Consider the following 17,668-nt stretch of genomic DNA (forward strand, 5'->3'; position numbering starts at 1 on the left):
TTGATGAAATTGCCTAACAATGCATGTCTTACAACATATCCCCATTGTTAAGCAACACGTGACTGTACTCAGTTCTAATTGTTACTAGTTCTTTTTCAATTTGATCTTAAGAATACATTTTTTTAAATCTACAACTTTATTAAGGTAAACATCATAAAAGTCACTATATCTAGAATATAGATTATATCATAAAAGTCACTATATCTAGAATATAGAATATAGATTTTGGATAAACTTACAGACTGTGTAACCATCAACATAATCCAGTTTTAGAACATTTTTATCACCCCTGTAAGATTCCTCATGCCCATTTACAGTTAATCCTCATTCCTACTTTGAGTTCCAGGCAACCACTTATCTTCTGTTTCTGTAGATTTGCCTTTTCTGGACACATTCTCCAATAAACATATGTTTATCCAGTGAACAACCTGTGGAGTTCAATGTGCAGTATATGGCATAAAAGTTATCCTATAAATAAAATCTTGACTTACTCATTTTCCAATTACAGACTCTTCTGAATTCTGGTTATTAAATATCTCTGTAAAGCCTTTAGTATGGTCATCAAAACCATAATAAAACACTAAAAAGTTATTGTTTTGGTAATCAAAATTATTATGATTAATAATGATAATTGCATTTATATTGTAGAATCTTCATTTTTTCAGCACAGGAAAGGAGAAACATTTAATTCATTTATGTCTTTCAGACTCAGGGTCTAAGTGTGAGACCAAGAAGTTACCTCCAAATCAATGCAGCAAATCTGGGCAAAGCATCTGCCAGAAACTGGTTTCTGCACAACCAAAAGCTCCTACACGAAAGAGTGGCTGCAACAAAAATTCAGTCCTAATAAAGGCTAAGAAAGGGCATTCCGGGAAGAAACCTTTAAAATGTAATGACTGTGGTAAAACCTTTAGTCGAAGCTTCTCTCTTAAACTTCATCAGAACATTCATACTGGAGAGAAGCCTTTTGAATGCAGTAATTGCAGAAAAGCTTTCAGACAGATCTCATCCCTCGTACTTCATCAGAGAATTCACAGTGGAAAGAAAAGCCATGAATGTGATAAATGTGGGGAAAGCTTCACTCAAAGAACAACCCTTATTCTACATAGGAGAATTCATGATGGAAAGGAAATTCTTGACTGTGAGAAGGCCTTGAGTCAATGTCAGTCTTTCAATATACATCAGAAAATTCACGTTGTTGGGAATGTCTGCCGGTGCAAAAAGTGCGGGAAAGCCTTCAGTCAGATGTCATCCCTTTTACTTCATAAAAGAATTCACAATGGAAAGAAAACACATAAATATAATAAATGTGGGAGAGGCTTCAAAAAGAAATCAGCCCTTGTTATACATAAAAGAATTCATGCTGGAGAGAAAATCCCTGAAAATGTGAAGGCCTTAAGTCAGAGTCTACAGCAAAGAAATCACCATTTAGAGAATCCTTATAAATGCAGAAAATGTGGGAAATTCTTTAATAGGATTTCACCCCTGATGCTTCACCAGAGAATTCACACTTCAGAGAAACCATACAAATGTGATAAATGTGACAAGCTCTTCAGGCGGCTTTCAACCCTTATTCTGCATCTAAGAATTCATAATGGAGAAAATCTATACAGATGCAATAAATGTGAGAAGGTCTGCAATCGGCATTCATCCCTTATTCAACATCAGAAAGTTCATACAAAGAAAAAGAAACTATTTGAGTGTAAGGAATGTGGGAAGATGTTTTCTGGAACTGCAAACCTTAAAATACATCAGAACATTCATTCTGAAGAGAAACCTTTCAAATGCAATAAATGTAGTAAAGTTTTTGGCCGCCAATCATTTCTTATTGAACATCAAAGAATTCATACTGGAGAAAAACCCTACCAGTGTGAGGAATGTGGAAAAGCCTTCAGCCACCGAATCTCTCTCACACGACATAAGAGAATTCATACTGAAGATAGACCCTACGAATGTGATCAGTGTGGGAAGGCCTTCAGCCAGAGTGCACACCTTGCCCAACATGAAAGAATTCACACTGGAGAGAAGCCATATACATGCAAAACATGTGGTAAGGCCTTTAGTCAGCGCACATCTCTTATTCTACATGAAAGAAGTCATACTGGAGAGAAACCCTATGAATGTAATGAATGTGGGAAGGCCTTTAGCAGTGGCTCCGACCTTATTCGACATCAGAGAAGTCATTCTTCAGAGAAACCCTATGAATGTAGTAAATGTGGGAAGGCATATAGTCGGAGCTCATCCCTGATTCGACATCAGAATACACATTCTGAAGAAAAAGCCTAAGGTTGTTTTAAATCTATAAAATCAACGAATGAGGCTATCAGAGATACGGCAAATATGTATTTGTCTGTAATGTAAATTTTGTGTATATGGGACCATTTGATGATAGGTCCCACTTTGAAAGCCAAAGAGCAAAACTCATTGGTGATTTTGACCTCAGGATTTGAAATTAACTGAAGGAAACTCAGAAGTTTGGTCAGCCATTGGAAATGAAGATCATTTTTTATTTGATAAGAATGACTGGCTGGGCACGGTGGCTCACACCTGTAACCCCAGCACTTTGGGAGGCTGAGACAGGCGGATCATGAGGTCAAGAGTTTGAGACCAATCTGGCCAACATAGTGAAACCCCATCTCTACTGAAAAATACAAAATTAGGTGGGCGTGGTGGTGCACACCTGTAATCTCAGCTACTGGAGAGGCTGAGGCAGGAGAATCACTTGAACCCAGTAGGTGGAGGTTGCAGTGAGCAGAGATTGCGCCACTGCACTCCAGACTGGGTAACACAGCAAAACTCTGTGTCAAAAAAAAAAAAAAAAAAAAAAAAAAGACTGATATTTTACTTCCAGCATAGTTTTAAAGATAATTCATTGGTCACATACAACAAAGTATAATTCCGAAGTCTATTATGGGGCTCTGAGCCTGGTTTAAGGTCACAGAAGAAAGAATTTGAGTCTGTTTCTCAGATCTAGAACTATCAAATATCAGGAACTTGGCAAAACAGGGTGCCACTTTCAACCGACAAACTTGTGGGTGAGAATAAAGAAAAGTGAGTCTTTAGGTAGATAAAGGCATCATTCACTCATAATGGTGTGTAACAGTAGAAACCTTATTGTACCATCTCCGTGGATATGAGAATATATGATCTTCATGGTCTGAACATCTAACATGGCTGAGACAAGCTATCAGTAAAAGAACCAAGATACAGTGAAGAATGAGGATTTCAGAGCCAGGAGAAATCAGTATTGTTTTATTTGGAAATAAATCATCTATATTTATATGAATAAACATTGGTATTTTCATGTAACAATACTGGTATGCAATAAGTGGTGAAATATGAGTTGTTATGGACTGAATGTTTGTGTTCCCCCCCAAAAAAATTCATTATGTTAAAATCCTCACCATCAATGTGATGTTACTTGGAAATGAGGCATTTGGGAGGCAATTAGAATTAGATGAGGTCATGAGGGTGGAGCCCTCATGATGGGATTAGTGCCTTTATAAGAAGAGACATTGGGCTGGGCGCAGTGGCTCATGCCTGTAATCCCAGCACTTTGGGAGGCCAAGGCGGGCGGATCACGAGGTCAGGATTTCAAGACCAGCCTGGCCAATATGGTGAAATCCCGTCTCTACTAAAAATACAAAAATTAGCCGGGCATGGTGGCACGTGCCTATAGTCCCAGCTACTCGGGAGGCAGAGGGAGAAGAATCGCTTGAACCCAGGAGGCAGAAGTTGCAGTGAGCCAAGATCATGCCACTGCACTCCAGCCTGGGTGACAGAGCGAGACTATGTCTCAAAAACAAACAAAAAAAGACATCAGAAAGCCTGCTTCCTCTCTGCACCATGTGAGGATGCAGCAAGAAGCCAGCTGTCTACACAACAGGAAGAGAGCCCTAACCAGAACCTAACCATGCTGGCCACCTGTTCTCAGACTTTCAGGCTTCAGAACTGTGAGAAGTAAATTGTTGTTTAAGCCACTCAGTCTATGATGTTTTGTAATGGCAGCCCAAACTAATATATGGAGTGGAAACCCTAGATTTATATACTGGGTTTTTTTCCTGTCAGCAGTTCAACATGTGTAGTCACTTTCAGTCTCTGCTGTTTGTGCCAAATATATAAGAAATAAAATCAGAGAACTTTTTTGTAATTGGATCATATACAGTTGGGCTCTTCTGTGTAAGTTTTCCTTCTGTAAAAGCTATTTTTGAGAATACCTAAAGTTTAAGATGACTTTGTGGAATGTACATGGGTTAGGTCATCCTAACTTTGACCACAATTGATAAAACAACAATCCAAATTGTGAGGGGTGAGCATGCATACAGAACAGTACAACTAACTTCCCATTTAAACTTGTTCTTTCATATTTGTAAAGCAAGTATAAAAATCCACCCCTTGGAGCAAATGGGTGAGCAAACAGCACAGAGGTTACTCATGCAGAGGCATGTCCTTTTTTCCCCCTCTTTTCTACACACACCCTCTAGCTTCTTAATTCCTTTGCCAATCTGCCATACAAATACATGTCAGTCCCAAATGAATTGTGACACACCTGAAGACTGGGGAGAAGCAAGAGGATGCCCTGCCCACAGTAACCTAATTTCCTCAGGCTTATCTCATTGCCTATTGCATTTCTTGTTCCTCTTGGGGATTTCAAGAGAGCATTAGAATGGCAATACATGATAAAGTTAACTTGGAATTACTTGTGAGAATTGCATATCTTCACTGCTTTATTTCTGGCCTACTCAAAAATCCTCATTTCATCTAGTTTTGTCTATTCTCTCCTTTTCTTAAACTCTTAAAGGCATTAGTGAAAGTGCCATAAAGGTAAAATAACTGGGTTTATGTGTCCTCCCAAATGCTTGGAACTCAGTTATATCCTAATAGGCTGAATCATTTATTATTTAAATTATTTTGCATTACATGACTTTTAAAAATATATCCAAACTAAGAAGGAAATCAACTTTGTGTTTTTTTTAAAGTCCTGAAAACTTAACTGGCAAGAAAAATGTTTTGCTTTATTCCTAGACTGTTGTAGGAGAGCCCATTATTACAGTATTTTGCTTTTAATAGACTATAGATTTCCAGTTTTCATTAGCAAACATTTTAGCTGCATATTTGTTGTGCATGTAGATATGCTGGACCAATCACTGCTGAATCCTGGGGATATGTAAACTAATAAGACACTGTCCTTGCAACAGACACTTACAGTTTACCAGGGAATTCAGGTAATAAAATACGGAATTCTGTATAAGGTGCATAGGTAGTACAGAGAAGAGGATGATAAACTTCATGGTGATGGAGGTATGGGGACAGGGATTTTTTTTGCAGATAGTATTAAAGGAAGAACATGAATTTACTAGGCACACAAAAGTTGGAAAGCTACTGAAGGCAAAGAGAAAATTACAGATGCATAAAATAATAGCAAATAGTAATATAGTATTTGGGGAGTTACAAACTCCAGCATTTAGGACAATGACACATAGTTCAATGGTAAGCACTCAATAAATATTTGAATGAATGAAAATAGTATAGATGGGGTTTCTGAAGCATAATCCAATGGGACCTAAACCTTAAGGTCACCCTGACGTTGAGATAGATCCTTGGGAAAATCAGTTGATCCTAAAGGAATCATTATTCATATCTGAAACCTTTGGTGAACTTATGATAACCACAGCAACAACAAACCATAAGCCTTCCTCAATTCCTAGTTATAATAATAAAAATCTTACCCACCCATCTCCCACATGCTAAAGACTACATAGAAAAACATCCCCTTTCCAGGAATTAAATTCATTTGCCTTCATATCTATTGTTCTACAGAAGATATTTGGCTTTCAGGAAAAAAAACCCCAAAACTATGAGGCATACAAAATGCAAAATCAACACCTTACCCCACCAAGAAACAAAACATTCATCAGAACTAGACTCAGAAATACATAGCTGTTGGACTGACATGGAACTTAAAGGAACTATGAGTAGTATCTTAAGAGTTGTAATGGAAAAGTGCACAAGATTAGATGGGTAATTTGAGCAGAGACACCAAAACTATAAGAATAAAATGGAAATACTGGGAATGAAAAAACAAGCAGATGAACAATGTCTTCTATGGGCTCATCAATATTCTTGACATAGTCAAGGAAAAGGTAAATGAATTTGACGTTTGGACAATAAAAGTTACTCAAACTAAAACATAAGTAGGGTGGGGTAGGACAAGGAACAGAATCCAAGAGCTCTGAGAAAATATCCATTGGTCCAACACATACACATAATTGGAATCCCAGAAGATATAGAATAAGTGGGACAGAAGAAATATTTGAAGACATAATGGCCAATATGTTTCCAAAATTTATGAATCCAGAACACAAATCTATGAAGCTCAGAGAACCTCAAGAAAGATAAATATTAAAATCACACACACACACACACCACCTCAGCCATATTATGTTCAAACTACTGGAAATAATCTTGAAGCAAGCCAGAGAGGGGAAAAAATTACATATAGAGGAACAAAGTTAAGAAACTTACAACAGACATCAGAAGTATTGCAGGCCAGAGGACAATGTAATGGCATCTTTTAAGAGCTAAAGAAAAAAAAGTCTTCACGAAATGTTCATGAAAATCTTTCAAATTGATAAATACTCTCAGAGAAAACAGAATAATACATTAAGACCTACTCTACAAGAAAAGTTCTTCAAACAGAAGGACTATGAAACACAACAGACACTTGGAGATACACAAAGAAATGAAGAGATGTGGAAATGGAATACATGAATGTAATAACTTTTAAAACTTATCTAAAAAAGTAACTGGCTGTCTTAAGAGTAAAAATGTACCAGGTAAACAGCATATAAAAGTAAAATATGACAAGCATAATGGGTGTCAGAGAAAATGGGAATATATAAGATCTTAACATGTTAAGTTGTATATTATTTGTATATTCCAATTAAAGACGTAAAGTAACAACTGAAAATGTTTAATTAGATGTAAACAATAATATAAAAGAATTATTAAAAATGGTCATTTAGACCATAGAAGGCAAAACAGAACAAAACCAAAGAACAGATAGAACAATTAGGATAGAGTTAACAAGGTGGATAGATTTTAATCTAACTATATATTTTAAAATATCAAATGTCAATGGTCTAAATATACCAGTTAAAAGACAGAGATTCTATGATTGAATGAAAAAGCAGTATCCAACTATATGCTGTCTACCAGAAACATACTTTAAATATAAAGACATAGATAAAAGTTAAATGGTGGGGAAAAGATACACCATGCAAACATTAACAAAAAAGCAGAAATGACTATATTATTATCAGATGAAGTAGACTTCAGAACAAGGAATACAATCAGGGATAAAGAGCAAGATTACATAATGATAAAAGGGTCTGTTTACTGGGAAAATGTATTTATTGATTGATTGATTTTTTTTGAGACAGAGTCTCGTCTCTTGTCTCCCAGGCTGGAGTGCAATGGCGCAATCTCAGCTCACTGCAACCTCCCCCTCCCGGCTTCAAGCGATTTTCCTGCCTCAACCTCCCAAGTAGCTGGGACTACAGGTGCCCGCCACCATGCCTGGCTTAATTTTTGTAGTTTTAGCAGAGATGGGGTTTCACCATGTTGGTCTTGAACTCCCGACCTCAGGTGATCCACCTGCCTCAGCCTCCCTAAAGTGCTGGGATTCCAGGTGTGAGCCACTGCGTCTGGCTGGGAAAATGTAATTCTAAATGAGTACACGTTGAATTGCAAGGCAAAATGATAGAACTGCAAATAGAGAAAGACAAATTGACAATTGTCATTGGAGACTTCATCACTCCTCTTGGTAATTAATAGAACAAATAGACAAAAAATCTGTAAGGATATAGAAGACCTCAACAACATAATCAACCAACTTGACCTGGTTGACATTTGTTAATATAAAACATTCCAAACAACCCACATTCTTTTTAAGTGTTCATGAAACATTCACCAAGACAGAGTATAAATATTAATAAATTTAAAACATTATTTTGCAAACTATATTCCTTGACTATACCAGAATTAAAGTTGCAATAAACAGAGACATCTGAAAATATTTGGAAGGCTTAAATTACAAATTCCTTTTTTTTTTTTTTTTGAGATGGAGTCTTGCTCTGTTGCCCAGACTGGAGTGCAGTGGCATGATCTTGGCTCACTGTAAGCGCCACCTCTCAGGTTCACACCATTCTCCTGCCTCAGCCTCTCAAATAGCTGGGACTACAGACACCCGCCACCACACCCGGCTGATTTTTTTGTATTTTTAGTAGAGACGGGGTTTCACTGTGTTAGCCAGAATGGTCACAATCTCCTGAGCTCGTGATCCGCCTGCCTTGGACTCCCAAAATGCTGGGATTACAGGCATGAGCCACCGTGCCTGGCCACAAATTCCATTTTTCTAATATAGAACTGAATATTTCTTCAGTAAACCTTGTTAACTTCTTTGAAGAATTTTTAAATTGTCAAATAATTTGCATAAAGTTAATAACATTCTTTTATTCATTTAATAACTGTATCATTTGTAGTGATACCACATCTGCCATTCCAGATACTGATAACTTGTATAATCTTTTTTTTCTTTGTCTGCAATTTTTTTGTTTCATTGACCTTCTCAAAGAACCAGCTTTTGTTTTTCAGGTTTCTATTTCATTGGCTTCCATTCTGATTTTTATTATTTCCATTCTTGTGTTAATTTTGAGCCTACCATTATTGATAAGATCTGTGAATGACTGGAGTTTTAAATTTTTGAACGAAGTGAGCTTTTCCTTTTCAGGTTTCATTGCTCTTCTATTTCTAATTTGTTAGGTGCCAATTGGAGTCATTGATTTGAGTCATTTGTTTTGTAACATTGACATTTAGTGCCACTGTATTTCTTTCCAAGTACTGTGGTACATCCTATGCATTTTGATGTGCTTTTTTCTAAGTTTCATCCAACTCAAAATATTTATTTTCCCTTTTGATTTCTTAGAAATATGGTTACTGAAAAGTGTGTTCTTTTGTTCTAAATATTTGGGTGTTTTCTAGTTACTTTTCTGTTATTGATTTAAATCCATTCTGGTTAGAAAATATATTTTGTGTGACCGGTGGCTCACGCCTGTAATCCCAGCACTTTGGGAGGCCGAGGCAGGTGGGTCACAAGGTCAGGAGTTCAAGACCAACCTAGCCAAGATGGTGAAACCCCGTCTTTACTAAAAATACAAAAAAACTTAGCCAGGTGTGCTGGCAGGCACCTGTAATCCCACCCACTCGGAAGGCTGAGGCAGAAAATTGCTTGAACCCGGGAGGCAGAGGTTGCAGTGAGCCGAGATGGCACCACTGCACTCCAGCCTGGGTGATGGAGGGAGACTCGTCTCAAAAAAAAAAAAAAGATAGATAGATAGATAGATAGATAGATAGATAGATAGATAGATAGATAGTATGACTTTAATGCTTTTCAATTTACTGATATGTGTTTTAAGGCCTGGAATTATTGTCTGTCTGGGTAAACGTTCTGGGTTCATTTGAAAATAATGTGTGTTTTACTCTTCTTGGGGTGAATAGTTCCACAAATATCAATTAGGTCAAGCTGGTGATAATGTTCAAGTCTTCAATATCCTATTTGTTCTATTTACATATTCTATTGAGAGGCATGCTGAAATCTACAGTTATAATTCTGGGTTTGTTTATTTCTCCTTGTAGTTCTTTCAGTTCTTTCCCCAGTTTCAGGTAGTTTCTTCACATCCATATTCTGATCTGTACTCAGGTAAAAAAAAAAATAGAAGAGGAACACACTATAGATTTCTATTTTTTTTTTCCTTTTCTGAGAGCTGTCTCCTCTCAAACTCTCTACCCTGGGAACTCTAGCCACCTTGATCTCCCTGACTCCTAGCTCCATCACCTAATTCGTGGAGATCTGTACCACAGCCTGGAAACTCCATGCAGTTGTCTGGGGAAATCATAGGACTCACCTCATTTGTTTCTAATTTCTCAGGGATCATTATTTTATTACCTGATGTCATTTTATAGTATTTCAAATGGGAGATTAAATTATTCCCTAGGACTCCATCTTTGCCAGAAGTGTAGATCTCAGATAAGGATTTAGAGAGGGTGGTAATAATGAGGAATCTAGGATTTTCAGTTTCTAAAATAATATTGCAATTAACATTCTTGTACATATGCTTTTGTAAAGATTTAACAATATTTTTAGAGGATAAATTATTGGGTCAAAACGTAGGCATATTTAACATATATTACCAACTTGTCTTTCCTATTCAAACTACTATCTATCTAGAGTGAAGTAGGATTCTTAAGAGGCATTTTATTTATGTTTGTTTATTGCTGCCTGCATCTCCCCTCTTCCCCACACAACGATCAGGATGTATCAATGAAGTTTTTTCAGATTTTCTTCTGACTTTTTCTCCATTATGCTGCTTTTCCCGGAGGGCAGAGAATTCCAAAGATGCTGGTACATTGTTTTAGTGTGAGCCTACTGTTACTGTATTATATTTTCAAGTATGTGATATAAGGTAGTGCAATTTTCTCATTCCATGATGCTGGCACATTCTTTCCATTTTGTTCAGTTTTAATGAAGGGGTGTTCTGTAATTTTGAGCCTACCATTATTGATAAGATCTGTGAATGACTGGAATTTTAAATTTTTGAACGAAGTGAGCTTTTCCTGATCTACTTATTTATGGAAGGACAGTGCTTTACACTAGCAGATAATTGGTTTTACTCCAGTGAATCTGAAACAATATGTACCGATCACCTGGAGATCTTGTAAAATTGCAGATTCTGAATGATTAAGTCTGGATTAGGGCCCAAGATTCTGGAATTTTAACAAACTCTCAGGTGATGCTGATGCTGTTATTCCATGGCCCAGACTGAGTAGCAAGGATTAGTCTTTACTTTGCATTCTTGCACATCACTGGCAGTATTTTCTTTCCTCTATTACATGATAAACCATTTTTTAAAACCCATGCATTTCCTCCTTAAGCCCTCCTGTCACTTACACAACACTCTGCAACTATAATAGAGTTTAGGAATGCTTCCAAAGCCAGACTGTTCGAAGTGATGTTGTGGCTGTAATAAAGGTGCCCTTTCTTTTGCCCTTCCAGATATGCTACTGCCTTAGGAAAATTCTGTGCTCCTCAATGCAGCAGTAGTTTCTTTTCCCAGGATTTAGTTTCTTTTCCCAGGATTTCCCACATTTAGCACCATTTTGTGGATTTTGAAGCTCAGAATTATACATGTTTCTTCACTTCATTAAAGAAGAAGCCTCTACATGCATTTCTTACTCTTGTTGCTTTAACTTGGTTTCAGAAAGGAGAGACAAACAGAAACTACTTCATTCCATCTTGTTGAATGTAGAAGTTAGTAAATATTTTTAAAGGCTTCTCACACATATATTCAAACGTCTCCTTGTGGGATTACACCAGTCTACCACTCTGTTGTAGAGAATAGGATAAGGGAGTAGGAAAATGAAGTTCCTTCCCTGAAGGCCACAGTCTTTATAGATCACATCTGCTTTCCTTTATACAGGTAAGCCATCTCACTTCCTGTGGGTTGTATCTCTGACACTTTCTGCAAGTGAGACCTTCTGTGGAGTGTATTAAAAGGAACTCCCTTGAACCGTCTCACTTTCTGTGTGTTGTATCTCTGACACTTGCTGTGAGGGAGGACTTCTGTGGAGCATCTTAAAAGGAACTCCCCTGATGTCCCCCGACATGCTGGGTCCAAGTGACGCTAAACCAATTCTTGTCACCACAGCCCCAGCCTCTTTCTGCTGGGGTTACTTTATCCTGCAACCTCTGGATTACTGGTAAGACAGCTTAATTACAAGCCACTTTGTGTTATGTCCATTTGGCCCATAAAAATGTAACTTACCTATGCTACAGAGTCTGAGGTAGCACCCCTGAATTGAACAAATTATTATTTCTCAAGAAAAATATATGAATGTTTATACTAAGTGGGATCAATATCAATAAATACCTTCATGTCAATTCAGGTCAGGTTTTGCCATTATGAGAACTGATTCTCAACCTCCCTTTAACCAGCCCCCATTTTTTTTGTTTGTTTGTTTGTTTTTTTGTGAATTGGTCAGTTCAGTGATTTAGTCTCTCTGGAAGAAGCATGTGCCCCTGACACAGGCTGGCTAGAGTACCCCACATACCATGGACCCCAGAGTGGGCACACAGCCAAAACAAACAAATCATATTTTCCTCCCAGGGATTGACATGGAGGCAGAAAGACAAAAGATATTGCCCTACTTTTCAGATTAAATATTCTATGGACATTTTAAGTCTAATATCCTCAGATGCCATTTCTTTCCCACCAAGAGACAGAACCTGGAGAGAAGGAAACTGCTGAAAGCAGAGCTGAGTTACAAACCTCTGATAAGTCTGAGCACTTAAATCCAGCCTAACACTATGCCATACATGTTCAATGCTTTTTGGTTACAAGAATCAATAAATACCTGTTTCCTAAACTAATTTTGTTTGGTTTCTGACAATCCTGACTACCGTTGCTATTTCTGGATTTATTTTTATACACTCTTTATAAGTCTTTTATGAAAGAAAAGGATTTAACTCATTCCATGTGAGTTATATTTTATCACATTTGTTGCATTTTAACTTGAAATATAACTAACCTGTATTTTCTTATTCCATCAACTTTAGGCAGATCTCCTGAATCTCCTCTGCGTGATGAGATTATTGCCACTTCCCCTTGCTTCAATCTTTCATCTTCCCATTTGCCTTCCACCATCCAAACAATCAGCTATATTCTGCCTTTCACATTACTAGATATTTGTTATAGATAATACTTCAGTGATTTCTATATTGTAAATGTAGAAAATAAAATAGCGTTGCATTGCTACCAACATTTGTTCTTCTCTGAAGAGCCAGAGCCAAGTAATATGTAAAGATTACATTGCTCCTCTACACATCCAATGTTATGATCTTAGTACTCACTTAAAGGGAAACTTTTTCAGTTTTCTAAAATCATGCAACATTTCATGGGGAGTTGCTTAATGTTAAGACCATGATATCTAGTATGGTTTTTCCTTTGTCTTCTCCAGAGCCAGTTTCTTTCCTTCTCCTATGAACAAAATTTTATCTCCATCATATCACTAAGATCCTCCAACTTCATATGAATTCTGTTTAATGGAACCCATTCCATTCTTCAAAAAGTTTTTCTTCAGTGACTCCCTGGATTCTTAGTCTACCAATAATTTGGATTGTTTTCTATGCTTATTGCAAAGTGGGTATACTTGTCATCCTCAAGTCTAGTCTCTTGGGTTACAACCACTGTTCACTGAAGCCTATCCTGCTGTCTTCTTCCTTTTTCATTTACAGTTTGCTTGAGTTAATCCTTTAATACCCTGGATAATGGATATATGGAAATAAATTCCATGTCTGTCAACATCAATATTTGGTCTCGTGCTTTAAATATTGTTGGCCAGGTATAGACTTCTAGGTCCAAAGTAATTTTATGTCATGAGTTGGAAAGTGCTATTCTGTATTCTATCCAATATTTCTGATAGGATGAAGGGCTAAAATCATCTTGATGCTTTTCTTTTTTAGATGACCTAATGATTTTGAAAACTTTTAGAATGTTTTTTTCTTTAATATTCTGAAATTTCACAAGCATATTTCTGGATTTTCCTGTTGTGGTTTTCCTAGTTGATCCTGTCCAACATTCAGTGAGCTAACCCAAGCTGAACATGTATGCCTTGTTTCAGTTTAGAAAGTTTCTCAATCATTCATTTGATACATTTTTATTTTGTTAAAATTTTTCCCAAACATAGATATTGGACCTTGCAAATTTCCATGTCCCTTTTGATTCTCATTTTCTTTTCAATTTATGCATCTAAAGTTTCTTGTCTTTCTGCCCTTTATCAAATTTATTACAGCAGTATTTTTTTTTTTATTTCTTAGGAGTTCTTATCTCATTGTTCCCTTTATTTTGTAGTTTCAAACCGCAGGCTAAAATCAATTTTTCATTTTCTTCTGTTATTACATGACTTTCCCCACTCAGGATTCAATTATATCTCTTGGTGTTTATTATGCTGATAGTTTTCTTCATGTGATGATACTTAGCTATCAGTTTCCATTTAAGTAGGACATAGTTTGATTACCCTAGGTAAATGCCAGGGGGTCCTTTGTATATTTCCACTGTAGGTCTGTTTGCCTAAATGGGAAGGGTTACCAGGGTATCTGTATGCTTGGGAAGGGCTGGCCAGTCAAGCAGAGATTCTCTGAATTCCACAAAAATATTTTAACTTAGACGGCCAACTTTTCATTCTAGGTATCCTAGTTCTTTGTAAACTCAATTTTTTTCACGTAAAAGTTTTTTGTTTTTTAATTATTACATTGATGTTTAAAACTTCAAACAGTACAAACAACACTAAATCTTCTTTTGACCAGAGCATCCAATACCAGTCCCTTCCCAGAAGAAACATTTATCAGTTGGGTGTCAGTTCAGAACTTTCACTAAGCATTTGCATCCTTCTAGAAATGCATTAAAAATAAATGTTTAAATATACATTAGTGTGTGCCAAAATTTTTACATTTTCAACCAGTAAGTCCTTTAGTCAAATTCGTATCAATATTATCAGCCCATTCTTTTAAATTCCAGCATACAACTCCTAGTCATTACTTTGATAGAAATTTAGGTTGTTTTCAGCGTTTTATATACTAACTATACCCTACAAAGTGGCTATAGTGAGCATTTTTAAAACTTCACTGCCTCTAAAGTAGCTGTGATGAGAAATCCTGGCTCCATATCACTACTAATTTCTGGTATTGTCTAAATTTGAATCTCTCCACCTGTGATGCCAGCACTTTGGGAAGCTGAGGGAAGAGGACCACTTGAGCCCAGGAGTTTCAGATCAGCCTCAGCTACAAAGTGAGACCTCATCTCTAGAAAATAAATAAATAATAAATGAACAAATTTGCATCACTTAATACTAATGAGGTTAAGCAGAGACTTAGATTTGACATCTGTATTTCTTCCATAATTTGCCCATTCTTATCCTTGCTTATTTATATACATGCTTAGTTGTCCTTTACTTATTGACTTATATGTGTTCTTACATGTGTCTGTTATATAACAAACGTGTTTCTTCATTCCTGTTGCTTATCTTTTAACTTTCTTTAAAAGCACACTAATTTTTGTTGTTGTTGAGACAGAGTTTTGCTCTTGTTACCCAAGCTGGAGTGCAATGGCATGATCTCAGCTCACTGCATTCTCTACCTCCTGGAATTAAGCCATTCACCTGCCTCAGCCTCCCAAGTGGCTGGGTTTACAGGCATGCACCACCACACCCAGCTAATTTTGTACTTTTAGTAGAGACAGGGTTTCACCATATTGGTCAGGCTGGTCTCTTAACTCCTGAGATCAGGTAATCCACCTGCCTCGGCCTCCCAAATGCTGGGATTACAGGCATAAGCCAGCATGCCTGACCAAAAGCACACACACTCTCTCTATATATACATATAATATATATATATATTTTTTGAGACAGAGTCTCACTCTATTGCCCAGGCTGGAGTGCAGTGGTGTGATCTCGGCTCACTGCAACCTCTGCCACCCGGGTTCAAGCGATTCTCCTGCCTCAGCCTACTGAGTAGCTGGGATCACAGGCGCCTGCCACTGCATCTGGCTAATTTTTGTATTTTTAGGAGAGACAGGGTTTCACCATCTTGGCCAGGCTGGTTTTGAACTCCTGACCTCATGATCCACCTGCCTACATCTCCCAAAGTGGTAGGATTACAGGCATGAGCAACTGCGCCTGGCCAAAGCACATTAATTTTTGACAGTCAATTTTATCAATCTTTTCCCTTATGGTATTTGAATATTTTAGAAAGACATGTCTGACACCAAAGTCATTAACATATCCCAATATATTTTTTTCTAATAGTTTTGCTTTAGTAATTTACATTTAGATTTTATTGTTAGAACTTATACTTGTTAATGGTGTGAAATTATATAAGAGAGGGGAGAGTAAGGAGGCTTTTGGCAAGGGTTGCTGACATAACTTTCACATAGAAAGGCTTTAAGAGGATTTTCATCATGTCTTTTTAGAAGCCGCAGCCTGTAGAGAAGCCAACTCCAAGCTTGAACTTCTCTAGGGATCCTTTGGGCAGACTAGATCCCATTTTTAAAACCCTTCAGTCATTCACATATAACATGCGGCATCTTCTGCTACATTTCATGAATGAACACTCTCTCTTGTTTTGCCTTTTACAAAATTATTTCATCCACTCAAAAGCCTCACTTTTTTTTTTTTTAAGTATCGTTTACATTGTTCTATGTGTATAATAGGATCTGGAGGGAAAGACACTGTGTGCCGAGTTTTTGAACTTCAAAATAAAATTCTACTTTTCCCAATTAAAATTCTGAAGTTGACAAATTGCCTACAACAAAGTTTGTACAAACCCATGCTCTTTTAAATTTGTGCATAGTATCTCTTTTCCTGTGCTTTCAATGCAAAGTTTTATTAATCTGATATTGAAAAAATAGTATTTCCTTGGCCTAAACTGTATTTCTTCTGATCCTAGGGAGATTTAGTACTTACCACATATTTATTGGTCACCTGTTGCCTCTTCATATCCTTTGACTATGAGCTGGAGAAACGCATCATTTCCTAAGGGATTTTTATGAGCAATTTTATGTTAAGGATATGAATTCCATAGTTTATATGTGCTGTGATAAATTTCTCCCATTCTTAGCTTTAAAAAATATTGTATCTTTGTTTTGCTATCTTTGGTCATATAAAACCTTTATACAGGTCGGATACAGTCAAACCTATGACTTGTTGGCAGGAGGTGGGGAGGCTTCTGAACATCATGTGATGTTTAGGAAGGCCATTCTCATTCCATGATTAGTGTGCCACAGAGTCCTCTAACCACTGTCTGTTCCACATTTAGATAAACCACTTGAAAGTAACTTTCACATATGTAAAGAATTGTTGTATAGAGCAGTATTTTTCCAAAACTGTTAAACCACTGATGTGATAGGCCACTTTTGTTGTATATTTTCTTTATATGTGTAACAGCGTGAATATGTATGTTCACACATACATGTTAAAACCTTATAAAATGTATTAGAATTTTGTTAGGTAGAATCTGTAGATTAATTCATGGGCTACTGACATCTGTATGATAGTGAATCAATCTTACCATATAAAGGATAAAATATTTGTCTTCCTTTTCATCCTCCATTAAACTTTCATCATTCTGTTTGTATCTATAGTCATATGTGAATTGATTACTGCATTGATTATATGCCAAAAGACTTCTGGGGTCAGGAAGTAATATTAAAAGAGGTCAGATATAAAGGATCAGGGAGTGGTCTGTTTCAGAAAGGGAAAACACGTGGTCTGCTGAAGGTATTCACATGTATTTTAAACTTCATGCATACAGAATCAAACACGTTTGTGGGCCAGTTTATGAGAACTCACCTACAGTTTTGGTTTCTTTTCTTCACTAGTTTTGAAATTTTAGTAATTTAACAACCTTTATTAGTTTTAATGACATAGGTTTGATACAATTCATTTACCCAGATTTAGAAAAGGAGTTCAAACTTAAACTTTATTTTCTACTCTTCATTGGTTACTGATGTTTCACGATTTTTAATTTTGATTTTGCCTTTGTTTACATGTAAATGAT

General features: G+C 36.7%; 1 protein-coding gene across 4 annotated transcripts in view; it reads left to right on the forward strand.

Moving 5' to 3' along the window:
• Positions 1 to 4,160, forward strand: part of ZNF667 (zinc finger protein 667) — a 37,529-nt gene extending 33,369 nt beyond the window's left edge. For 3 of the 4 annotated variants that reach the window (XM_017865359.1, XM_017865361.1, XM_017865360.1), the window contains exon 5: positions 707 to 3,635. In XM_017865359.1, coding sequence (XP_017720848.1) covers positions 707 to 2,286 — 1,580 coding nt within the window. In that variant the 3' untranslated portion in view covers positions 2,287 to 3,635. Of the gene's footprint in view, positions 1 to 706 lie in introns of all 4 variants that reach the window. The other variant, XM_017865358.1, reaches the window with a different exon arrangement.
• Positions 4,161 to 17,668: the final 13,508 nt, after the last annotated feature.

This window comes from Rhinopithecus bieti, unplaced genomic scaffold (genome assembly GCF_001698545.2).
Source record: "Rhinopithecus bieti isolate Rb0 unplaced genomic scaffold, ASM169854v2 scaffold_81780, whole genome shotgun sequence".
Taxonomy (NCBI): Eukaryota; Metazoa; Chordata; class Mammalia; order Primates; family Cercopithecidae; genus Rhinopithecus; species Rhinopithecus bieti.